We start from the raw sequence: 27,849 nt of genomic DNA on the forward strand, positions 1-27,849 counted from the left end.
GTTTTTAATATGATTGGCGCGATCCGGTGCTATTTGTACGGTACAGTTGAGGAGCGTTGTGGCGTTGATAAGTCATTTGAAATCGTGATTCGTGGCCGACTTACGTGGAAGCATAAATAAAGTTACCAACATGTCTGTAAGTACGAAAAATTAGATAGAAATATGAGATAAAAATAGGCATTTATAACTTTTAGTATATATTAATGTACCTAATACAAATAATATGTAATAATAATACATATTTATAACGTCCATTTAATATTTAATTCAATTATTTTGCCGGCTACACAATATTGGTATTGACTTGGTATTGATGACTAAAATGTGCGTGTGCGAAACTGTCTATTATAATATTTTTATTAGTAGGTAGTTAACTAACTGTATAAAATTATTATAATGAATAATATTTCAAATTAAAAAATAACATAGCCGGATGGCAGCTTACCACGCGTGCTCTGTTTTTTTATGTGCTATTATTTTTATTAATTTATGATATTTTGAAGGTCAATAGCCCACCATCCTGTACACCCACATAATTTGCTAGACTAAAGTGCGAATCGCGATGTTCAAAACTATTGATAGGTATAACAAATAATTATCACCGGTTTATTAATGTGTTAATATGCTAGATGCTAGTTACAAATAATTTATGTATTTCTATAGGTAGCTTTTCGTATGCGGCTTTTGTGATCGATTATTTTTGTGATTAATAATTCATTTATCCGATTGGAGTACAATAATTCACTGTATCATCCAATAAAAATCGATCAAATTTGGTCCAGCCGTAACCGTTTATTGCTAGTAGTTACTCGAACATAGTATTTAGTAAATAAAATTGAAGACAGACGCTTATTTTTTATATTACTTAGTCGGATTATTATTTGCGTGATAGTACTTAGTAGGTACTGTGTTAAGTAATGAGAGAAGTTTATGTGTAATAGCATTCTGCTTAATTGCAATATTTTCTGATTATAAAACAATAACAAATACCTAGTAAGTTAGGTTAGATCCTATTAAAAGTTTATAGAACGCTCCTATCCTTCTTGTATTATAAATGCGAAAGTTTGTGAGGATGGATGTAACTATGTGTATCATGTATGTGTACCTATAGTTATGTATGTTTGTGACTCTTTCATGCTATTTAGCATATACATAGGTATTATAGAGGGTAACTTAGATTTACACATAAGATAGGTTTCATCCCGGAATCCCACTGGAACGAAACTATGCGGATTTTTCTTTGAAAACGCGGGCGAAGCCGCACGCGGAAAGCTAGTCCTTCATATAAGCACCTAACTAGGTACTGCTACGAATTGAATGCGACTTTAGTGAAAAAAAAAAGTTATACCTAATATTAGAATAGAACACAATGTAGGTAATTTACCTACCTTCCTTGTTTCCATCTAATAAAGAATCATATTTTAGATGCCGGCGTACGACAGCTGGTTCGTTCGTACCAACGACGTATACCAGCTGTGGGCCAACCAGCCCACATATATAATATCCCAAGCTGTGTATATATTTGCTGGTATCCTAACCTTATTACACGGTGAGTCCCACTTTTCCATCCTTACTGATGAAACTTTTATAGGAACAAATGCATTTAAACCAAAAGAAACCGCCATCGCAAAAGGACTATTACTTATGTGTGGTTTTTCTATAGATGTATATGATAGTATTATATTTTTTCTTTCAGCAATCAGTAAGGGTGGCAGGTGGCCATACTTCTGGCTGGCCACAGTCCTCCATGGCGTATTCACGGATAACTTTTGGGCCATCGCAGTGCCACAGTTCGACAACTTTTGGCATTCACAAACACCCTTAATTTTCTTGGGAGGAAGATTGCCTCTTCACATTATTTTGCTGTGTAAGATTTCTCTTTACTTAGATATTAGTTATGTCTTTTTTTATTTGTTACTCGAAGGGTTTCAATAAAAGAAACAATTTTTATAGCTTTAATAATTTTGTATATTTTTTAACGATGTATTTTATTTGTTGTACATTCACATTTATATCTTACTAGTAGTCCGCCCCGGCTTCGCCCGTGGTACATATTTCACAATAAAAGGTAGCCTATGTCCTTTCTCGGGTATCAAAATATCTCCATACCAAATTTCATGCAAATTGGTTCAGTAGTTTAGGCGTGATTGAGTAACAGACAGACAGACAGAGTTACTTTCGCATTTATAATATTAGTATGGATTAAAAGCCACCTATTGTTCTTTTTGAATTTCATAACTCGTGTAATTAATCAGGGTTAAATATCTTCTAGATCCCGCGTTCATTTACCACGCGGCGTACGCGGTCTCGCGCCTAAACCTGCCCAGATACGCAGAACCATTCGCCGTTGGTCTATTGACCGTTCTGATAGACATTCCATACGATATAGTGGCTGTTAAATTCGTACATTGGATGTGGCACGATACTGACCCGAATATATTCGACCGCCACTATTGGGTACCTTGGAATTCCTATTACTTCCATGCAACTTTTGCCGCGAGTTTCTATTTCTTCTTCCACTCGTTCAGGAACTGGTATGCGCCAAAGGTGTCACAATGGGCTTCTGCGGGGTAAGTACTTTAAGCACTTACTATTTTCTAATTGTAACTAGCTGTCCTGGCAGACATTGTTCTGGCCTATTTCGCTCATTAAAAACCTTCCTCGCTATAACAAAACGTTTAAAACATTAGCCGAATTTGTCGAGCCCTTTATTTTTCACACAGATATATAGATAATTGAGAGGTTTTATTTTGATGAATAGCAATTAGCAATGCATACCTACCTAATATTTATTTAAATGTGAAATTTATGACCTCTACTAAATATATTCACAATCTACAGCTAAATAAACTTATTTATTTTGTAACGGTTGTGAAATTAATGGTTATTTATACTTTGATCAGTTGCATTTAAAGATAAGGCAGAAAATAATTCATTTCAACATAAAGTTTAAACATTATACAGTCAATACTATTTTGATAAAAAATGCTTCTCAAAGCAAGTTATAATGCTGATATAAAATTTAATAACTATCGAGCTTACGTTATCGTTAATGTGTGTAAATTCTACCTAAAGCGTGGCCAATATGTTATCTTACTTGCCAATCTCATATATAAAACTATTTAATGTAATCAGTGTATAACGTGGTATAACTTAGTGCCTATACTTATAAATGCAACAGTTATGTATTGATTTCAAACTAATAGTAGGTATCTAGTCCCTAATTTTGATCTCTTTACTCGTAATGCCGGGCAGCGTGGTTACTGGTTATGTTCATACCCATATACCATCCACTACAGTGTAGTGACTACACCATTATATTATATATTATTATTATATTTCAACATTCTTTCAAAGACATTAATGTATATCATTAATGCTATAACGAAATAAATATAATATGAACACAATCATTTCAAGGAAATATGTGGAAATATCCTCCCTAATTCTGGCCTCTCTCCTCGGAATGCCGGGTATCGTGGTGATGTTCATACCGATCTATCACCCACTAGATTTTTGACGATCTGTTTAACATTCTTTCAGAGACATTCATGTATATCATTTATACTATAACGAAATAAATATAATATTGACACAATAATTTGCAGGAAATACGTGGAAATATCCTCCTTAATTCTGGCCTCTCTCCTCGGAATGCCGGGTGGCGTAGTTATGTTCATACCGATTTACCATCCACTACACGATTTATTCAACATACATTCAGAAGTGACGTTCTTCTTCCTTGCTTCTATATTCCTGGCGATTGTTCTGGTTGGTCTACTGAGCGAGAGGGACAAATGTCAGGACAGGTAATTCATTTATTTATTGCTTATTAATAATTAATAATTATTTATAAAGTAATAGTTGGTGTTTGATACGAAACCTAGGTAAAGGTAGGTGTTTAATTAATACTAGGCAATAGTTACTAATGTACTAACTAATACTATTGAAAGTGGTCAAGTTCGTTAAATAAGAGTTGGCGAAGTTTAGCAGTTTTTGAAATTATGAACAGACTGTAATTATTTTTTATCAGTACAAAAATACATTGTTCCTGAGTATAACAGGCTATAATTTGAAAAAATAACTGAAAATATTGACGAGAGGCTAGAAACGAGAACTTTCTTTGTGACCTATCAACAACTAAATTTAACCGTCCTATCGGAATATTTTATAATATTACGTACCAATTTTTATTTGTGTATGAAATTGATCAACGATTATGAAATAATGTGAAGATAACGTCAATGTATTGTCTTGGGTCAAGACCTCGCAGCTGTGAAAACAAAACGAATACAGTTCGTTAATCGTCTTTTCAATATTATTTTATATTTGTACAGCATAGTTACATTAAAATAAATTATTATAGACAAACGTTTGTTGTTTAAATACTATTTCTTCATAGGTAAAATGTACCTATAACATTATATTGAATCTCAATGGATTGTATTTCAAGAATGTAAGGATGCATTTAAATCGCCACTTTTATTTTATTTTTATGTCTACAAATATTGACAAAAATAAAAAAAATCTTCTTCCAGGCTAACAAAGTTCGATTACGTACTTATACTACAATTGGCTCTCCACTACATAATATACTGGAGTTTCGTCGTATTCCTGAACCCGGAGGATGAAGTATCTGTAGGTTTCCATCAGCCGATTGGACCCTGTGATGACGTCACACATTTCACATCTCCATTTGGTCAGGTTAGTCCTACTATTCCTACTAAACTAATTTAAAAAATGCGAAAGTTTGTGAGGATGGATGTGTGTATGTATGTTTGTTACTCATTCACGCAAATGTTACTGAACCGATTACAATGAATTTAGCACACATATAGAGGGTAACTTGGATTAACACTAGGATAGGTTTTATCCCACGAAATATGAAATCCCGCGGCCGCGGGCGGAAAGCTAGTAGGTACCTATATATATGTATATGTATGTTAGTATTACGTTACTACCTCTTTGAATATTATTCTTATGTTTAATAATTGTGGCGAATTTTGATACATATAAGTAGTATGTAGTTACTAGTTAAGCATGCGATATTTTTTGTGACTGAAAATGAATGCGAAAGTATGTCATAAATAAAATTCGTTTAAAAAAATATTTGGGAACCTTGTATTTTTTTAACAATAAAAATAAGTAGTTACTAGTTAGGTATAAGAACACAATATGTAGTAAGTACCTAGGTACAGTATGTAATACTTTTTCTGTCAAGTGAGACATGTTGTATATAAATAGGTATACTTACGAAGAAAATTCTGCATTAGCAAAATGAAAGTGATCTCCGGTCGATTTCTATCTTCCATTAAGATTTTTTTCCACTACAAGTTTTCTAACAACGTTGTTATTTGACGACTCTCAAAAAAAGCATACCTACAGTAAAAACTAGTTATATAAGGAAATTTATCTAGAATTCATTAAGTAACAGGTACAATTTAGTATAATTGTAGGTTTTTTTTAACTTCATCTTTTTTTACTAGAGCGGAAACAAAAAAAATATTTATTTATTATTTAAATAATGTTTAAAAATATAAAAAATGTTTTACAAACATTTATTTATTATTAGCTTTGTGTTTTATATTACATTACCACATTATTGCTATGCGAAAAATATTTTAGAATTGTGCGAATGTTTATTATTATTTCTACCCATTATTAAAATACATAGTTAGATACCTACCAAAATAATATCATCATTAACGTATGTAAAAATTTTAAATAAACAAGTGCCTACACAAAAAATTATGTTGTCCAATACAACAAAAATAAATATTAATTAAACTGTCTCCAGAAACTGTCCAAGAAGACGTTCCTGTGCCCCACGAATTACGACGAGAAATACTTCGACTTCCACTGCGTTGGGGGCAAACTGCCTCAGAACGGGTCCAATTGGTACACCATTTGTGGAACACCTTTTGAGTGAGTGACTTTGTAAATTATTTATATGTTTTTGAAGTGAAACTTCTTTAGGTGCGAAAATATTTCAAGGTCGCGTCGTAGCAATACGGTCACGTTATGGAGTAAAGCGACGATTTTGGTATGAAACTTGCCCAAGAAGTTTCACTTTTGACGCGTGTGCTCGGCACACACTTTTCATTATTATATGTGAGCATACCTTGTACGAATAATATAGGTTCTTAGTATTTTTACCTTTTATGCCAAAAATGCAGAAAAAGTGTTGGATGATAAGAACTAATGGGTTTTTGTCAAAATAATTCTTTTACTATAAAGCTTTCTACCTTCGGCCTCAGATCAACAAAAAAAAACTTATTTTTTTCAGTTTATTAGTTGATCGGATCAAGGATTCTTAGGCCACAATATCATTTTCCTTCAGGCGAGCCGCGAGATCGTGGTCAAGCGCTTTCCTATCTAACAAAAAAAAAATGTTTTTGGATGTATTTTTTTATTTTACAATTTAGATCTCAACGTAGAATTATTCCCGTTTTTTTTGGGCATAATAATACTATGCTCCTCCTTGTTTCTGCGTAAAAGTTTATTTTCATGTATTTAATCGAATTTTATTATTTTTCAGAAACCGAGCGGAGTACATCACCGTCCTAACTGCAATTTTAGTATTTGCTTTTGCAATCTTCCGCGGAATATATTTCAAAACCCTAGAACCCGTGGCCGCGGCAAAAGTTGTTCGTAATAAAAAGAAAGTAAACTAATGCCATATTGGTAAATGTCAATGTTAATAATAAGTCAAAGTTTTCTGTCAGTCGACGTGTTAAAAGTTCTAGTTCATTCGCTCTACGTAAGCGGAAATATGAATTTTCGCTTACAAAAGTGCGTGCTCACTATATGATAAAAAAATTAATGACTTTTTTATTTTACCATTTATTTTCTCCAGTGTTACTATAACCACAACTATTATTATTTCATAAAACTTTCTTTCATAATTTTATAATTAAAAAATAACAATGAAACATTTCGTGGATGAATTCGTTAAATATGTAAAAGTGAGCTTGATTATTATGAATATTTTTATTTTATTTTATAATTTACTTTAACATCAAGTGCCTAGTTTATTAAATATTATAAATTTTGACTAATTCTATATTTTTTATACGGTACATTGTCATGCTCTAACTTAAAAGTACAAACCATAATGGCAAAGGGATGAAATCAATAAACCAACTGGAATAATATCACGTTTAATGATATGTCCGTTTCATTACACGATCACAATCTTTCTTAAATCTTAACAACTATTAAATAGTTCTGCACGACAGATTGTGCTCTATGTATAACACACTTTAAATGATTATACATTTAATTCTTCTACAATTCTAAATTTATTATGCTGACATCGACAGTAAATATTGTGAAAGTGATTTTTAAATGCAACTAGAACTATTTCGTAGTATAGGATTTCAAGTGGCTAAATAATACAACAAACTGTTTAAATTTAAGCTTTTAATTCATATAGGTATGTTGTATTTGCCTTTTCTTAAGCGAACAGATAAACTGAAATATAACAAATAATATTTAATTTCAACAGATTTTTATATTTATAATAAATTATTTTAATTATACGTGTTTGTTTCAATCAATTAGACTAAGTTCGATTCCCGAATTACACATTAGTTGAAATTGTGTTTAAGTAACAATAACATAGCTTTATTAATATCAAATATTTCAACAAAAATTCATGATAATATTTCTTTGTTCAGGCTCGTGATATAATTAATACAATATAACAATTCTTTTAAGTTATAGGTATAATATCAAAAAGAAACTGTGCGTTTATGAAAACGTATAGAATTAATAACTAAAAATTATCTACTACATTCTCACATGTACTCAACTTAATATATTATAAAATATCACACAAAATACAAAATCATCGAAAAGTAATATCCAATTTGATTGGACGTTAAGTTTGCGTATATTTGTGATCGATTGAACATACTATGGTGCATAGCATAACTATATTTTATAATTCTATATATATATATTATAGACAACAACAAGTAACAACAGCGATTATGTACGACACCAAAATAAGAATTTTATTGCAATTCATAAAGTGGGTAGTTTGCACATTATACTTGCAGTAGATTTGCTAGTAGACTGACTTAAAATTTTTGAAAAATTTTACCACACGTGGTATTTTACAATGAATAGGTATAGAAGGTATAATTAATGTCCAGTGAAATTATTTTTAATGTAGAATGTTCAAGCCGAAATAACATTGGGTATATATAGTATTTCAACTTCTCAAGGTCCCATTAATTAAACATTTAAATGTTAAAGGGTTTTAGCTAAATAATATGAAGAACAGGGTGGGGAAGGAATCTAGAATTGATTAAGTATCGCACAATATAGCTTTTAAATTTTAATATCCAACAGTTTTTTGGGAATGATATGCGGTGATACATTTAGCTACATCGGCGGCCGGCGCTTGTGGCTCGAATACAACACACATTTACACAAAGAACACATTGTAATATAATGTATAATTATATTTGCAAATATATCGTGCATCACAAAACAGTGCTTTGATGCATAATAATAAGTCTACGGTTACAATCACACGTGCGCTTGTTAGGTATAGATTATTTTCAAAATACTGTTATAAATTAATCAAAATTACACGGATAATGTTTCACACAAATAATTTACGTGTACACGTTCCTCTTTAATACATTTATCTCTATTACAATAAACCATACCCTTTTTTGGTGAAATAAATAACAATTAATCCCCTATTTACGAATGAATTGTTCTAGAAGTGGGTGCATTTTGTTCTAATATTACCATTTACATTTCATAAATGTGACCATTTTAATCTTGGTACAACACATAAATGTTGAATTATAATACTAACCAATTTACCTACATCTAAACACTACTTATGAATTTATTTAAATGGAATGCCTGTAACAAAAAATAAAACGCATTTTCGACGGATATAGGAATGCGCGGGAAAGTGGTATCCACAGATTCAATATTGTACCTTAGACATTGTTGTAACATCTTGTGTATTGAATAAAATCCTGTGGTTCAATGTTTATTTGTTTTTCTTGCTTTATGATTTACTAAGTTTTTGTAAATATTTTTTTTAAAGTTCATATATAAAGCCGATGTGTATATTATTCGGGCTTAAAAATTGTAGACTCGGACGGCTTAAAATAAATAACGCTAAAAATTATACGCTCAACAGTTAATCAGCAATACGAGTATTATAATATTTAATATTATAAAACAAAATTTACATGCCATTGATGTTACAAAACTTTGGCACAGGTAACCTCAGGTAAAGCATAAACGAAAGTGCGAACTGTCAAAAATTAACTACACATTTGATATTCGGCATAACATTGAGCGTTTGATACCTAAAATGCGTCCATAATAACATGACATAGGCTGAACGAACCTAATAAATAACCTGTTTAATTCCTGTTTTTGAAGAGCTCCTCGACTATGGCGGGGTCGGCGAGAGTGGAAGTGTCTCCGATATCGGAGTCACCCACAGCGATCTTGCGCAGTATCCTTCTCATGATCTTACCAGACCTGGTCTTGGGCAGGCCTGGGGCGAAGTGAATGACATCAGGAGCGGCGAAGGCGCCAATTCTGCTGCGGACGTGTTTCTTAAGTGCGTCGGTTATAGCGGGGTCGTACTGGACGCCTTCGTTGAGGATCACGAAGCAGTAGAGCGATTCTCCCTTTTGCGGGTGAGGGCGGGAGACCACGGCTGCTTCAGACACGTGGGAGTCCTCTGTGAGCACGCTCTCCACTTCGGCGGTGGACATCAAGTGACCGGACACGTTCAGCATGTCGTCGATGCGACCAGTCACCCAGATCAAGCCGTCTTCATCACGTCGCGCGCCTGTGTGATGGCAGATAGTGAGAAAACTTGTATAAAATATAGAAGATATTATAACTAAATATTAGACTATGAAGCTGTAATTGAAGCTAAATTTAATAAATGAATAATAAATTTTTGATTAATTCAATATTGGATGCATGATTCAAATATACAAACAAAGGTATTAGGTATCGTCAATCGTCATACATACCATCACCAGTACAATAGTATCCCGGGAACTTGGAGAAGTAGACCTTCTGGTAGCGCTCGTGGTCCCCAAACAGAGTGCGCATCACACCGGGCCAGGGCCGGTTGAACACCAGGTAGCCCTCGCCAGGCCCTTCGATCACTTTGCCGTTCTCATCCAGGATACTCGGTGCGACCCCAAAGAATGGGAACCCCTGGAGAGTTTAGTAAATAAATTAGGCTCAAACTCTCTTCTGAATGGAATTGAAATATTTTAAATATAAAAAGACTACATCGTTAACCTACATATATGTAGGTATATACAACAGGTCTAATGCGTTAGAAACAAGGAAAGTGTTTGCGTGAGTACTGAGTATATCACAAATATTGTGCTTTAAATAGTTATTTAGCAATACTTTGAAATGCCTCTTTACTTAAAATAACTCGAACCCAAGAATACTCACAGCAGCTCCAGGTTTCATGGGAGTGGCTCCAGGCAGGCTGGTGATGACGTGGCCACCAGTCTCCGTCTGCCAGAAGGTATCCACAATGGAGCATCGTCCACCGCCCACGAGTTTATGGTACCAGTGCCATGCTTCTGGGTTTATTGGCTCTCCAACACTGCCCAGTACCCGAAGGGATTTCATGTCGTGTCTAGAAGAAGATTGATTTGTCTTGCAACTCGTAATTTTGATGAGATATTTAAATCTTTTCCTCAAGCAGAATATGACATTTACTATCTACCCGAGTCCCGATTTATTAAGCACCTAACTAGATCTTTATTATAAAAATGAACAACCTAACAGAGAATAACATACGCAATATTTGTAGTAGTTATTGGGCGACAGATAAAAGTAGTTCTGTAGTTAATATGGCCTATACTATGGATTAGGTAATCTTCGTTGTAACATATGCAGTGCGGAAAACGTAAGGTGACAATAAATTCAGTTTAGCTCTAAAATATTTCAATCCGCGTACGCTTCAATACTTCTAAATTATTATCACCAATTGTTTCAAGTCCATCATGAATTAAATTAAGGGACCGAAACTAGGATATCCTTATTGTTTTATCACTTATGTCAGTAGGTCGTATGGTAAACTGATGGTGAAAGAAGTCAATTAACAAAGGTAAATGTTTATTCATTTCAACTAATACTTCTTTCAAATGCACATTTAAATAATTAAGCAACATTCATTATGTTTAAAAAAAATTATAATATGTAGTTAAAATAATTCAAGGAATTAGCTATTTCTCTTGTCGAAATTATGTGGACGTATTGGTTTTTAACAAAAAACTTACTTCAAGTCTACACTACAAAATACTATTTATATAGGTATTTTTTATGCTTTTTACTTTTAAATATAATTAGATGTTAATAAATAAAAATATGGTACACAAAATCTGGATCATAACATTGGTCGATGACTTATCTATTTAAATATGCTTTAACCAAAACAATTACATTCTTCAAATTTAGGTGACCTTCATGTTTAAAATTACCACTTTACAATTCAGTAAGAAAACATTGTAATTGTTGTAAGTAACATTAATTTACACATCAATTTCTTTAATATATTTTTGTTACTTAACAAATATTAAATTTATAGGGAAACCGGAAATTACTATTAATTATTCAATTATTTTCTAACTTCTAAGCCTGAAGTTAATATTTCACGATATAACGCATTAACGCAACGCACCAAGGAGTCTCATCTCCCATATGTAACCTCGAATCATTATTCAAGGTTCTAAGGAATATCATTATATTTACATAGAATATATAGAAAATTACTTACTTAGTGACATAGTTCTCTCCGAACTTCATAAGCGACCTGATGGCAGTAGGAGCTGTGTACATCTGGGTCACCTTGTACTTCTCTACCACCGCCCAGTAACGGTCCTTGTCTGGATAGAAGGGTGTGCCTTCGAACTATAAAAGGAAATAATTTTGTACGACTCTTGATTAGGTACATATACGTTTTTACGTTTAAAAAGACTTTAAATGGGAATAATTAAATTATAATAATGGTTACAAAAAGATAATGAGAGGTTAGTAAAATTCATACTTATATCCTAAGTATCTACTTAGGTACATTTTGATCGGTTATTTTGGGATTCCCATAATTAGCGAAAGTCTGTACCTATAATATGTTACGGTGTATAGTTTACTAGGTAGATACTATAAAAAGGAATGAACGGATTTTTTTAATTGTAGAAAATTTCAGATTTCAGAAACTCCGGATCTGAGATGAGTCGAATAATAATTGTAGGTATTTATTAAATTAAACTGTAATTTATTTCATACCCTCTGCAGTTCTTTACTTGAATTTAAGTTGAAATTATAGTATTTGTTTTGTGTAATTATTATAAGATTTCTATTTAGCTTTCTCTTGGAAATTTAAATTTTCCACTAACTCCTTTATTTAGGTACCTACATAGCCAAATTATTATATCTTTGTGATTTCAGAAACATTAACAAAGTATTACACGTAAAGATAAAAGTAAGAGCATTTAAGACATGCTCTAAGTAACATGCTTCTCGAAATATCTAACTGAAGAGAAAGGAATTTCACCACACAAAAATTTACAGTAAAACCTCAGTTTGAAATTACTCTAGTTTTATAAATAACAGTTATTTAAAATCACGCTGTTCTTTTCCGGCAAACACAAATAGATACATTTTTTATTTAAATAAACTGAGGCCGAATACATTTTAAAGTCCAAATTAAGCAAACTTAATTACAAAACGAACGAAACGAAAAAATGTTTTATGTAAGTAGATATTTGTACATATAAACCTTAGTCTTTTACTCACTTTATAGACAACAATCATTTCCGGATAATAATTAGAATTTACAATGAGGGAAGTTATAAATTTATAATATTCAATGATATCCAGTTTTTACGCAAACTACGAGAATTTTTATTTTAAAATAGATTAGGATGATTTTAAGATAAGTAAGTAGGTACATTACGAAGGTCTTTAAAAATTTTTGTGTTTTAATGATTAGGCATTAATTTAAATTTACAATAATTTGATATCTCATTTCTACGTGTTTTTACTTCTTGAGAGTCTCACCAATCGTAATATAAAATATTGTTAAAATTTTACAACTGAAAACTAAAATAGATTATTTCGTCGATAATTAGTTCAAGAATTAACCATTAGAGAGACGAAAATAATTTGGCAACTTTGTTAGTAAGTAATTCATTAATATGTAATTAAAGTGATTTATTTTAATTCTCTTTATATGTTAGAATAGTCATGAGAAAATCTCTTCTAATGTCTGTTATCTAACTATCAATTCAAGAACATTCATATACTGATAAGGAGTCGCGAGTAGTTGTGAGATATTCACACTTGACACGATTTTTGATCTGATGAACTTGTGGACAGCCAATGACATTATTTGTGAAGAAATTGTATGATATTCACAGAGATGATATTGATAGATTAAGTTCGAGAGCTGTTAAGGGCCACACACGTGAAATAATATCGGCAATGCAAGATTAACAAAACCTTTATCAAGTTCGCGGTGTTCGCCTCACAGAATCACGGATAGTCAATTGAATAATGATAACTTAATTTCCGTTCAAATTTAATTTAAGTAAATATATTTCTAACTAAATAGACCTTATAAAAAGTTGCCAGTACCTATAAAAAAATATTTTAGAAGCAAAACGGGAGAAGTCTTTAAACTGTCTGTGTAAAATCAGCCAACTAATGAGGTTATCAATTCTTAATCGATTATGATTATCGTAACGTATTTCAAAGGTTAAAAGCCAAAGTATAGGCATTTCCGTGCCCCTTGTAGGTTATGAGGCATAGGCATTACAATATGTTTGATATATGTACCTACGTGATACCTACACGGGCTAATACGTGATTAACATTAAGTGATAACAAGCCCTCATAGGTGGCCCGTGTTCCAGCAATGGGAACGTACAATATATGGAATGATTAAGATGATGATACCAGTACCACAAGATCTAGATGATCGTGTTCCTTTCTTCTGAGAAATAAATATGTTTGACAGCCTGTAACACAGTTTTTGACTAACACAGGCATAGTATACTCCAATAATATTATTTGTATGATTTTAAAGTTTCAATAAGTTTCAACATTACCCGCAACTTTTTATATTCTATATCTTTAAACGACGAGTTTATCATCTAATGTTTCCGTTTGCCTACGTACTTCAAGGGCGAGACAGGATCAGCTTCTATGAAGGGCTACTGACTTGGAAATGGTATCATCTACTGTGAAAAATATATAGATCTGCTACTACATTCGCACAACTACAAGTTCTCTTTCTTTATTAACCTCGGATACCTTAAACGCATGTACTCTATATATGACATAAGTCAGTATACTAACCATAACAGAGGTTGCGCAATTAGCCAAAGGCGCATACACGACGTAAGTGTGTCCAGTGATCCAGCCGACATCGGCTGTGCAGAAATAGATGTCGCTCGGAATGTAGTCGAATACGTAGCGGAAGGTTGTAGCTGCGTACAGTAAGTAGCCCCCGGTTGTATGCAACACCCCTTTTGGCTTGCCCGTAGATCCGCTAAGCGAGAAAATTGGAGGTAAGCATTGACATATTAAACAGCTATTGTAAGTTTTGTAAGGCTTACAGAACCGTAGGTACCTACGTTACGTACCTACGTAGTACGTTTTACTATAGCAACTATTAATATAGATGATAAAAGATCATAATATCAATATTCTATGATGTTAATTGTTATAATTTAGTTAGATACACACAAGTTGTTTTATTAAAGACTAGGTACCTATTCAAAGTCATGTACCTAGCATACGGCTTAGGCGCTTAGGGTATGTTAAAATATCAAAGGAGTTCCGAGGATTTCATCACTTCTTGTTCACTTATACCTTCTGAAGGTTAAAAATCACGAGTAACTTAAAAAAAACTTTGAAACTTTTAGGATGAGTTAGTTAGTTTCGAGCGGTGAATTGTATTTTTAAATATTTACTTATAAACTTATAGACTCAAATTATTATCGCATAAATGCAATAAGGTCAAGACTTGCTTCCTGATAAAGCCAGTGATTTACAGGATGATAGGATGGGAATGTTATTTATAAACCAGAAATCCAAAAGATAAACGTCATTATCACATCTTCATTATCCTATAGGTATCTTAATCTTAATAATTTGTTTCTATTTAATATATTATATACTTCTAGAATCGCACGATTTGGTCCAAACAACTGTTTCTTTTAACATTATAAACAACTTCAGCAAATGTAATTTAATATTTTTAATGTTCAATATTTTTCAGGATCAATAACCTTTTTAATTTACCCGACGAAAATGTTCACCTATACTGTGAATACCGTCATATCACATCAGGATCAAATTCAACCTAAATAAGTATGAATACACACCTCGTATAGAGCATAAAGAGGGGCTCCTCTGACCCCATCCACTCGGGGGGACACACGTCAGACTGATCTTCGATGAGATCGTGCCACCAGACGTCGACGTCATCGTTCCACTTATACTGAAATATTGATCCACATTCAAATAGAGATTTAGGGTTAGTTAATAAAACTCAAGGAAAACTGATAGTTAATCAAATATTATCGATGTGTTTGTTTGAGGCTTTGTGTGCATACAGCCTACAGGTAGAGCCAAATTGTATCCTAATTTATTTCAACTCAAAAGTCTTGACCGTCAAGTTCGTTCTTATGCCAGTTCTGGTAATAGATGGAGTAATTTCGAATATATTTTGAATCAATATTTAAACCAACCATGCTTCGAAGATCGTCCAGTTTGCCACACGGCGTGGCCTTAGACAGGTGCGAGACCACAACACACATCTCCACTCTATGGTTGTGCTTGGTTCTAGCTTTCTTCAGTGCTTCATCACACGTATTTTTCAAGATTAGCAGTTTCTCCCCGCGCCACCCGCCGTCCGCGGTCACCAGGACCTTGGCCTTGCAATCCGACATGCGCTCAGCCAGCGAGTCCGAAGAAAAACCTGCGAACTGTATAAAATAATGCTTTTTATCCCTTTCACAGCTAGTACCTTTGCAAGGGTTCATGGGCAGTGGTGATCGATTACCACAAAGCAGCCCAGTTTCAAAAATATTTAGCACATCCGAAAAAGTACCTATCCCTATTTTTCTTAAACTTTGGTATATCTATTAAATTCAATACATAAATATTTATGTCTGAAAACATTTAAGTCAAATAGCGATGTAGCAATATTGATTTTTCGGTAGAACTATTATTAGCATTTGCGTCATATATGGTTAGGGAGGCGAGGTAGCTAAATGGCGTAATTCAACGGCGCCGTCGAGACTTATGAGAATCGAAAGATAAAATAATTACGAAAAGAAAAGTTTGTATGGTAAAAACCATTTTAGCGGTGGGAAACAGTTACTTGGGCATTCTCGAGCGCGTCAGATTTTCGGAAGGGGTGCTAAGTAGGCCCCAAGGAAGGCCCCCTTAAAAAAAACTGACGATTTCGGCGTGACGATAAGTTACGATGAATTTTTTAAAATGCAAAAAAAGTCTTTTTGAAATAGGGGAGGTTTATCTCGGTATCCTGAAAGCATATTTTCTTAATCTGACAAAAATGTTGGTGGGTTCTCTTCATGTGACCGAAAAAGGTTATTGGGTAGTAATTTTGTTGAGAGAATATTATAGAAGTACAAAAATTTACCTGAATCAAGCGTACGAGACGCTATACTGCTGTCCTTAGTGTCATTCTCGTTGCCCAGAATATCCGGCGATACCACAACATTTTCATACGCATTCGGAAGACCAGTCGCTCAGAGGCGTCAAGGACTTATCGTCAGATTAGTTGAATTTAGTCTTTAAACACTAAAATCAACCCCCAATATCTTAATCTGACGCGCTCGAGTCATTTTTGATTTCAGACTATCGATTTTTTTACTAATCTGATCGTCTATCCTAGACGCTCTATAGTATGTAGATATAGAGATAAATAGTTTGCAAGGTTGTTCTATTAGGTCTAAGGTATCTCTCATATCTTAAACTACCTCAAATTATGCTAGCTAAGTCCCTTCTTCTCCCACTCCTTGATTATGCTGACGCTTGTACCACTGATCTAAATGAAGACCAATTAGATACACTTGAGCGTCTCCAAAATTTCTGTGTACGTTTTGTTTACGGTCTTCGTAAATACGACCACGTTTCCCAATTTCGAAAAAAACTCAAGTGGCTTCCTATAAGACTTCGCCGGAATGCAAATACGTTGAAGCTTCTTTTTTCTATCCTTTTCGATCCCAAATATCCTTCCTATTTAAAATCCCAGTTCAAATTCCTTGATTCTGATAGTTACTCCCTTCGCTCTGTTGATAACCTAATCCTTAGTTGTCCGTATTTATGCAAAATGGAACCACTCGACAAATTTCGTTTTTTGCTTTTATTGAAGAATACTCATCCAAAAGGGGTCTAAATTCTTATACAAACAAGAACCACATGATTTTTACGTTGGAAACAAGGTATACTAAAAGCAGAAAGGAACCACCAGCAACAACGAATAATACCATATTAAGCAAAACCGAACCACAGCACCACGGGACTGCTTTGTTCAAACAAATAAACGATATTACTATCATGTCATTTTATACAAAACAGATCCACACCTACTTGGTACCATTATACATTACACATATTTCTATTAATAACAATTATTTTTAATACACAAAATGGAACCAGGTTTCTGTGGTATGGTTATGCGTAAAATAAATACAAAATTTAATTGTAATTTTTTATTGCAAAATAAAACCACAAGCATTCGGTTCTATTATACATAAATAAATATTGTAAAACATTCTGAAACCCATCATCGCTATATGGAACCAAATGCCTTGACTTGTTACAATGCTTCTCATCTTTAAACAACGTATTTCATTACTTAAATAGCTCAAAGTGCAAAACTCCAATTTTTAAAGTAAAACGTCGAACATCTGTCAATATAGGTGACATTCAGCGAAGTAGTTCGAATACGTGACGGTGTTTTTTTCCTCCGCGAAGTAAGTTCTATTGTTTTTGTTAATTACCTTTAAAATTAAATGTGAAAATGTTTAGTAATAAATAAATAAGCAAGCAATGGGTAAGAAAAGCATTGGAGACGAACACCGAAGATAATAATGAAGATACAACGGGTAAGTAGTTTTATTTAATGCATTTAAGTACTTATTGAATCTGAGATGCAGGTACGCTTTATCCACTTTTGATTCATTCCCGATTGTGGTGTGATTTTAAGAAGATAGTTCATTAAGTAAGTACAAGAGGAATCCTCTGTGGATTTACGTATTTTAACGACAATGTCGTTGTTCACGAAGGCGCGGCGAGTCGAATTAAGAGATCATTTTGTTACGATTCATCTGTCATTGTGAGATGAAACTACTAAAGTCTAAACCCTGTTTTAAAAATAACTGTCGATGATCTAGGTACCTACCTACTATTTTGGTAAAATACGTTTAGATGTATTTCTGATGCCGCTGTAACAACAAATACTAAAAAAAAGAATAAAAAAAGACGTGTGGCACTCGGGGACTGCCGTGGTAAAGCTATTGCATAGCATGCCTTCAAGCCACACCTCCGAGCCCGTCGGAGTGAGGTTTTTTCGTTACGGAATTTCTCGATTCAGTCCCCGCGCTCAAGGCCCGCGATAGAAGCTATGCAATAGCTTAATAAATATTTAAGAAACTCCCATACAATAAGCCGTGATTTTTTTGCCGTTTTTATAGATAATGGTACGGAACTCTTCGTTGCGCGAGTCCGACTAGCACTTAGCCAGTTTTTTGTACATGGCGCATGTACATACAACATACTTAGTCGTCTAGTAGGGACACGGCTTTATAAGAACTAATAATATTTTGCTGTCGCCATATACCTACGTATAAAAGCCACGCGGCTTTATTGTTTTGATTTAAAGCTTTTTTTCTTTTTATTACAGAAGATAACGAAGAACCTTATACGTCGCTGCCTCTGGAGAAGCTTTCTTCACCTTCTAGCGATATTCAGTCCATATTACATCTCATTCCACAAGATGCACAGTTTTTATAACGGTCTCATTAGTGATGATGCAATAGAAGACCACATAGATGGACTAGACACGGTGGATTTCGAAATCCAATTTGATGATAACGTCGAATAAACGTCCTATATAAGTATTATTTTATATATTTTATTAATTAAAGCTTTAATTACGATATTATAAATACATAGTTTCATTTATATCATTAAATCCCTGGGATGTGGTTCCTTTTTGTATAAGAGAAAACCTATCAATTGATAAATGTTAAAAGGAACCACATGCACATTTTCTTAATTATCTAGAAAGTTTAAGAATATTCAGAGCAAATTTATATACACATACTTAAATAAGTAATTTATCAATGAATTTAAATAAAATAAATTTTAATTTTACTTCATCTGACAGAGCTGCAAATGTTTTTGTAAATCCTTTAATATCTCAGAAGTGCGTTTTTGCTGGGTGGTTCCTTTTTGCTTAAATACGGACAGTTTTCCTTCCCACCAAACTAATTACTTCGGAAATTCCTTTGCTGTAACCGCTGTCAGACTTTGGAATTCTTTGCCATTAGCTGTAAGACGGGCTTCCTCTCTTAAGTCCTTTAAAAATCTTTTACACCAGCATTTTTTAAATATAGCATTTCCTGGATATTAACTGTAACTATTTATTTTATTTATTTATATTTATATACTTTATTTATTTATTATATATTTTATTTATTTATATTATAGTTACTTTATTGTATTCTATTATGATTAATACAGGTTTCTCTATAACATAATAATAATATGTAATATATTATATTACTTCCTATTTTATTTTTATCTCATAATAATATATATATATTTTTTTTTTCTTTTCTCTTTTACTTTTTCAGCCACCCGCGTTCCACTAATTATATGTATTATATATCTATCCTCTACCTTAGGTGGCCTGGAAGAAATCGCTTTTAAGCGATAAGGTCACCTTTTGTACTTCGCATCCAAACAGATATATATTATACTGTACATTGTAATATTAAATGGTGTGGTACAATAAATGATTAAATAAATAAATAAATAAATACCTCGCTCGAGTATTCCCCTATTCGCCTCCCTAGCTAACAAACATTTCAAACACTTTACGAATATAAAGAACTTGCATAACTATGATAATATTTCCATCATCGCTTATTGTGCAATAACAGTTCTAAATTCAATACAGATTAGATTTTTCCTTTGACTACATCTTATAAAGATAACAGTGTTGAAGTAAACGAGATGAGAGTTTGATAATAGATAACTATATTTAGCAGTATGTTTCTATCTCCTGGTACCAGTTTATTCATGACTCATGAGAGTATTGTTAAAATCAGTCATTAGGTACAAACGGTTGGATCGGAGTCAATGACCACGCAATAAATTAGGAAGTACATATCTAGACGCACTATATATATTATGAACTGTTTGTTTTTCAATAAAAGTTTATTGATAGAGGCTACGACGGAAACATTCAATTAATAAAGTAAATTAACTACCCAGTAAATATGAATGTGACCCTGAACTTACTACTAGTAGATCGATATTGGTAAATGGCTTTGCAATTTTATATCAAAACCTTAACTCTAATACTACTGTGTGCTACTGTCAAGTACCTACTAAAAATCTTCATTTACTTAAGACTGACATAAGTACTTAATACCTTAAAATGTAATCTGCGAACTTTTTTGGTAAAAGAAATAACATTTCACTTCAATGAATAGAAAACTGTCTCTGCCCAAACCATAATTAATAATAATTATTATGTAGTTAATAAAATATCCCGTTCACAATTAACAGAATAACTTCATACCACGACAGAATGTATAGCGCCGATCCTCGCGCAGGCAAGCATGCAGACGACGGTCTCCAAGATCATGGGCATGTAGATCGCGACCCTATCACCCTTGTGCACGCCGCGGTCCCGCAAGCCATTCGCGAACTGACACACGAGGTCTTTCAGCTTCTTGTACGTGATACGGCTGTAGTCGTCTGGGTGGTTTCCCTCCCTGAAAATATTGCTCACTTAAGCCCTTGTTCATGGTAAATTAATCATTTATTTGTTGGGCAACAGTTGATCAACAGTGGTGCTACAAAGTTCAACAAATGTTTACCACGAATATGGATTGTAAAACTTTGTCATGAAAAGCTGATTACCTACATGAATTTGTATAAATGCTACATAGTTTCTCCTTCAGCTGATAAGTATTTTTTGTCGTTCCAGCTTAAAGTTTTTGTTCAAATTCTTTACTTTGGTCATCGACCCATCTCTTATGTAAGCTCTCAATGTCAATATACGTGGTAAAAAAGCGATAGATATCTTATGAATTGAAATGAATATTGGTTACCTGTTAAATACTACATCAAAAAGTGTAAACAAAACGTAAAAATGTTAATTTAATCGCATATACATGAATGTGGCAACATTTAACCCTATGATGTAAATAGCCGCTTAATTATTCCCGTGGATTCTCTTAGTAAATGTTGCGTGTCATTGCAGAAAAAAAGATGGATAGTGAACTCGCGAACAATGCTAGTTAATTGATTTGTTATCTAGAACCATTTACGATGAACTTTTTTTTTAATTTTTCAATTAAGAACAGCATATGAAGAGCTAATTTTATTCTGAGTAATGTTTAAAATGGGCAGTTAGCTTAAACAAAAAAGTTTTCAAAGCTTAAAGCCAACTTGCCTATATAATATGAAAATTTTATAATCGAATGGACCTACACGATCGAATCAGACCAATATCATAGAATATAATACTCTAACGCCCAATATAGCCTTTAAATGCACTTGACATTGTGTCGGAATTTTGCAGGATAGTAGATAGTAAATAATTCTCGTTATTTCATTGCCGTTGTAGGTACCTGGTGTTTAAAGAAACATATGACATTGCATAAGTATGAGAAAGAAAGATAGGATAACTAAATTCAAAATATAAATTAATGTCATCAACGAAGGGAAAAAAATCAGCAAAAATAGTCAATAGTTAGGTACATTTATTTCAAAGGTACTTGATTATCCATACGATTAAGTACCTACCTGCATACAAATCATGTAGGTAATCATATTATTCAATAACTAGCAATATTATAATCGCAATTACTTATAAATTTATCGAATATTACATCAAGTTGAAGTTTTTGTGTCAAGGGAAACAAACTGTCTTATAATAACTTTTACCCAAGGTGTAGGCCAATAGAGGACAGTTACCATTACAATCGTAGTTACGTTGCGTTGGTATCGACCTTATGAATTAGTCATTTTAAAGTCAAGCTATAAAAAATTATATTTTTTTTTGCTATAATGCATTTAACTCGTAACTATAATAATTTTAATTAATTATTTTATTTTATTATAAAATAAAATTAATAAAGTAACTAGTTACAGCATCAAAAGTCTTTAAATTCGATGTGAAAAATATTTTGTTACCCTAAAGTTTAAGTACGTAAAAAGTTTAAAATGTCAGAAGTGTGAATGATGAATGCCATGAATAATGCTCAGGAACAAAATAACTTTTTAATTTTATTGCACTCACGAACGCTGCAGAAGTACTTCCGCTGCCGTGACTATTAAAACTATAAGGTAGGTTTTTTTATAGCACTGTATGATAAAAAAATCATAAAATATTTTTTTTTAATATTGAAAGGTTTCGTATCACCGAATGAATTTGTATAAAATACGTTTTACAATTGACAGAATTTTAACGTTTTTTAGCGAGTTAAAAACTCATAAATACTAATCATAAAAAATTAGTGTTCGTTGAGTAGGTAGGTACTTACTGGACTAATAAATACCTATTACCTGTACTATTTATATCAAACTCACTTTAATAGTACAATCAGCATGAATTATTAATCAGACGTAATAACTAGGTACGTATTCTTTTATAAGTAGTATGAAGTATCAGAGGAAACGACCCGATGTTACCGGACATTAACTAGAACAATCAGTCTAAACTCTAAACATAAAATATCACGAATTGTTTCCATTTTCATAGAATTAGTTAAAAAAGGAATAAACTGTATTATTTTAAGGCAATACACACAGCCTATATCAGCAATATCACCTGAATAACATCTATAATGTTATAATAGCAAATATTTTCTCTATTAAATTGCTTTTAATAAGTAACGAGGTACCTTGCTTTTTAATTAGAGGCAGATGAAAAAAAACTAAGATGTAAGCGAACTTCTAAGCAAAGTTACCATTTAACTCTTTAAAAATTGTGGCTACTGGAGTCTGGAGACTAACGAACGTAACCCCGAAAGCTGGCCTCAAAGCCTTTTGGCAGTTTTCCAAGTGTACTATGTTACATAACTAAAGCACTTAAATCTTCTTTACGTAAACTTCTGCGAGACTGCGACATATGCAGGGAATTGATTTTTCTCTTATTGCACTGGACATTGCCGTTCCTCTGATTTTTATATTACATAGTAAATTAAGATTTTTACCACACAACCTTTCCTAAATACTTAAACTAAAATTAGACAAGACATGGACAAGACAATTATTTGAATACATTAGAATTTATTTAAATACGAAATTAAAAACTATTATCTTTAATTACAGCAGCAAAAATTAGCTGAGTAATGAAGAAATGAATTTTACTTAGTTTTGTAATTATATACCTCGGCATATCATTGTACATAATATAATATTATCTAATGTCTAACATGGTGGTCGCATAAAGACGATAATATTATGTAAAGAACAATAAAACATTTTACAAATTCATTCGTGAAAGATACCTACAGGTAAATTAGCTTGGAGAAATTTTTGCATATGTAGTGGTGTGTATATTACTCAGATCTTAGAGCGCGTTTCCACTATATCGTTCTGACTTCTGGCCTATACAAAAATGTTTCGATATCCTAACATTACTATTTAATTTTATACTTATTCCTAGCAACACTTTTGTTTTCGATAAAAACAAGTTTTTATTTGAAAGAAAATGGTTTTGACTTTATAAAAAAAAATATATCATTCAATTTCACGTCCTTGAGCAAACGACAAGGCGACTACCGTGAAACAATAAAATATCGTGTCCATAATAATTTGTTTCATAATTAATATTTGACCATAATAATTACGAAACAAAACAAATAAATAAATCGTCACTTGATAGTGGAAAGTGGAAACACGCACAAAACCAGAATAAACCAGTTTACGCTGTCCGCAGGTGCCACGTGCAGTCGTTTGGTACCGTGAACATAAAGCACACATTTCATTCAAAAATTATAATTATTACGTATAGACCGGGAGATATTGACACAAAATTTCGAGTCATTTGTAACAGGATGGCGGTTCTACAGTGGTCTTAGTACGCAATGACAAAAAGAAATAGTTTGGAAAATCCAAAAGTGCACGCCTCATAATTTTTTTTTAATAATTATTTATTAATTATTATTTTTGTTTATTTAATAACAATTAAACCACATCGAATCAGACCCTGAAAAATAAAAGGGTTCTATTCCTGAGCATACTCAAGCGTAAGAGAAAAAAAAAGACTCGATTAGTAAAGTATTTCGGTCGCTATCGTGTTAACAAGAAAATCCTCCGCACATACAGACACACGGACGTCCAAGACAGAACTTTTTTAAACTGTTTTTTAACTAGTTTAAATAACAAAAATGACATCAAAAATATCATGAATGTTAAAAATAGTGTTTTTTCTTAATATGTGTGTGTATGTATTATCTTACAAGTGCAATGTATGATACATAAAGACATTTTAAGTTTGAAAAATCAGATGTTTTGCGCGAAGTGACAGTAGTACCCACCTCAACGCTTCGCTTATGAGGCGTGCAAAACGATGGTGTGAACACTGGTACCGGCGGCTTAGTCGCGTAGGCGTTAGTCGAACTCGTCGGAAAAATAGCGAAAGTCAAACGATTTGTAACACAAAAATTTTAGAATTTACCGATAGCCCATAAAAAAGAAGTAGGCGGTAGTGTCATGCCATACTTTTCCGGTGTGACTTACAGCCCGCCATACCGACGCGAATGTGTTGATTAAAAAAAAAAACAATTCAACCATTTGTACCAGGCTAACTTTTGCACAGGTAACCATCGTCGTGCAGCTATTTACGAAAATCGCCATGCCATACTTTTCGGACGATTCCAAATGGTCGCCATACCGCCGAAAATCTGCAAAAATTTTTTTTTTCGCCAAACTTTTTGTACCAGTATTGCATTTGGATTTTTGGAGAGTATTTGATAAAATGTGACCATTATTATATTTACCATACTTCTAGTAGGGGGAAAAAGTGCTGCCATACTTAAAAAATTAATTTAGTATTAATTTATATAAGTGAAGATTTCCACCACCTAGATCTTTGAAATTTTGTATTTATATTCGTTGAACCTCAAACTTACAGGAAAAATTAGTGCCATACTGTTACTAATCGTTCAAAATACGAATAAAATCTTACAATAAAAAAAAATCTTATACACATTCGCCACCTCCCACAGGTATGGCATTATCACACTTCTATTTATAATCATTCAGGAGTTGTTGAAAAAAAAATTTAGGGTGGTACAAATGGTTCGGCGAAAAAAAAAATTTGCAGATTTTCGGCGGTATGGCGACCATTTGGAATCGTCCGAAAAGTATGGCATGGCGATTTTCGTAAATGGCTGCACGACGATGGTTACCTGTGCAAAAGTTAGCCTGGTACAAATGGTTGAATTGTTTTTTTTTAAATCAACACATTCGCGTCGGTATGGCGGGCTGTAAGTCACACCGGAAAAGTATGGCATGACACTACCGCCTACTTCTTTTTATGGGCTATCGGTAAATTCTAAAATTTTTGTGTTACAAATTGTTTGACTTCGCTATTTTTCCGACGAGTTCGACTAACGCCTACGTGACTAAGCCGCCGGTACCAGCGTTCACACCATCGTTTTTCTTTTTGTCATTGCGTACTAAGACCCCTGTAGAACCGCCATCCTGTTACAAATGACTCGAAATTTTGTGTCAATATCTCCCGGTCTAGTTAATGTAAAAGTTATACGTATGTTAAATGTGCAAATATTAAAATAAAGTCTCATCTTTTTCAGAGGAGAAACACATATAGTTTAATTTAAAATCCCTTATATATATATAAAATAAAAACTAAAAATAAAATGTTGTTTTATTTTATTTGCTGACCATACACTACTACAAACGCAAAAATTTCTCCAAGCTAATTTACCTGTACTTTGCTTTTTGTAATGTTTGTATCGATAGAAGTTCATGCATGTCAAGTCACTATAATTAATATTAATTAAATGAGAATAAAATTAAACACGCATGGTTATCGTGACCTTTTTTAATTCACAAGATTTAAGGAATTTTAAATATCATCCAATTCTTGGGTTGTTTTTTAATTTATATATTTTCTAAATAAGTTATTATTGGACTTTGTTCATTCAGCAATAAAAATAAATTTAAGGTTGCAATTTTTTTTCATTATTCCATTTCATCCTTCAGTAGGTAGACGTACCTAATTAAAAATTAAATAGTGAAAAAAGGTAAAATAAGAATACAAACAGATGTGCAAAAAAACATAAATTCGCTAAAAGCATGATTGTAAGTTGTAACAATGTTAATTGCAAAGTAAAAATTTATTTTAATTATATAAGCCTTGGTAACAGGAAAGTCAATATATTTGCGGAAAATCAATAAGTCGCGCGCCGTCTCAGTGCACCGCATTCGCTCAGCTGTCTATCGATTCTTCAATGGGAAAAATGTAATAACTCACCAATAATAGGCGATTTTGTCCCCGTAGCCCTTCTCCACGTTTCTGTCCAGCAGGTTCACGGAGATGTTGGTCACCGCTCCTTCCAGCCATTTGACGAAAATGTCGCCTTTCGTTATATCGAAATTGTACGAGACGAATCTGTCGGGCTGGTACGGCGTCTGCCAATGGAATTCTTTGGCTATTTCTGACCAGAACTCCTCCGGGTGGTCGATCGATTTTTGGTACATCTCTTTGTATTTGTCGAAAGATGGTATCCGGGACTTTTCGACTACGTGATCCGAAGGTTGGTAAACGCGCGACATTGCGGCTGGCTGGTGTATCGCGCGACGACTGATACTGGTGCTGATCTCACGGCGTCTTCGCGGTTACTGAATGAAGTCGCCCGCTTGACGTTAGGTTAGGCCGTCTATGCAAAAACGGTGATTGCGTATAGAATGACGCACGCATGTACCGCGCGTGCGCGTTAATAAGTGCTGAATTCAGCCGTGGTAGGACGAACCTTGGACAGCGCTCTCATAACCACTGCTTCACTGAGAACCGGCATTGCCATTTCTTTACTTTTTACTTTACTCTTTTAACCGGTACAGAACGATACCAAAGATAGACCAAACTGTACCATACCACTAGATAGAAATAATGCAAACACTGATTGTTAACTTCTTTGATATCTTAATTCAAGCTATTAAACAAAATCCAATCCTAAGTAACTATACAAACGTTTAAAACAAGGCTAACACATTCTTATTACAGTTTAATTATTTAAGAGCCTAAACATTGAGCATAGCGAGATAACAAAGCGAGGTCACTATCTTCCTCCCGTGACAAAACGATGCTAATGTGAACAATAATGGTATTTTGTTTGTCAATTTAAATTTTAATTAATGGATGCTTTAAATTTTGTAATCGTTTAACTTATGATAACTTAAAAATGAAATAAATAATAGGTACTTAATATCATCAAAAAGATAAAATCTTTATATTTTCTCATCATGTTTAATTTTTTTACTCTTCAATTTTCTAATTAAAAATATAAATTGGTAAAC

General features: G+C 33.1%; 2 protein-coding genes across 2 annotated transcripts; one reads left to right on the forward strand and one right to left on the reverse strand.

The window, feature by feature from the left end:
- LOC149911289 (uncharacterized) lies at nt 1-7,476 on the forward strand. The gene is made up of 8 exons (XM_090104938.1): nt 1-136; nt 1,426-1,549; nt 1,697-1,867; nt 2,273-2,570; nt 3,609-3,809; nt 4,539-4,704; nt 5,798-5,925; nt 6,539-7,476. The coding sequence occupies exons 1-8, from the start codon at nt 131-133 to the stop codon at nt 6,672-6,674; spliced, it is 1,230 nt and encodes a 409-aa protein (XP_089961064.1). The 5' UTR covers nt 1-130; the 3' UTR covers nt 6,675-7,476.
- Nucleotides 7,408-27,190, reverse strand: AcCoAS (acetyl coenzyme A synthase). The gene is made up of 9 exons (XM_090104928.1): nt 26,807-27,190; nt 20,873-21,068; nt 15,780-16,016; nt 15,414-15,529; nt 14,383-14,575; nt 11,801-11,934; nt 10,468-10,657; nt 10,029-10,218; nt 7,408-9,838 (listed from the first exon to the last, which is right to left on the reverse strand). The coding sequence occupies exons 1-9, from the start codon at nt 27,106-27,108 to the stop codon at nt 9,402-9,404; spliced, it is 1,995 nt and encodes a 664-aa protein (XP_089961054.1). The 5' UTR covers nt 27,109-27,190; the 3' UTR covers nt 7,408-9,401.
- Between the last annotated feature and the right edge of the window lie 659 nt (nt 27,191-27,849).

Source organism: Colias eurytheme, chromosome 1 (genome assembly GCF_061535395.1).
Source record: "Colias eurytheme isolate Ceu_HAF_F1 chromosome 1, ilColEury1 Martin Lab GWU primary, whole genome shotgun sequence".
NCBI classification, from domain to species: domain Eukaryota; kingdom Metazoa; phylum Arthropoda; class Insecta; order Lepidoptera; family Pieridae; genus Colias; species Colias eurytheme.

Coding starts and splice junctions, on each gene's coding strand:
- LOC149911289 (XM_090104938.1), top strand. Junction 1,550..1,696: donor TATCCTAACCTTATTACACG/GTGAGTCCCACT, acceptor TTTTTCTTTCAG/CAATCAGTAAGGGTGGCAGG. Junction 3,810..4,538: donor AGGGACAAATGTCAGGACAG/GTAATTCATTTA, acceptor ATCTTCTTCCAG/GCTAACAAAGTTCGATTACG.
- AcCoAS (XM_090104928.1), bottom strand. CDS start 27,108: ATGTCGCGCGTTTACCAACCTTCGGATCACGTAGTCGAAAAGTCCCGG. Junction 16,017..20,872: donor GCGCTATACATTCTGTCGTG/GTATGAAGTTAT, acceptor TATTTTATACAG/TTCGCAGGTTTTTCTTCGGA. Junction 11,935..14,382: donor ATTGCGCAACCTCTGTTATG/GTTAGTATACTG, acceptor TTCCTTTTATAG/TTCGAAGGCACACCCTTCTA.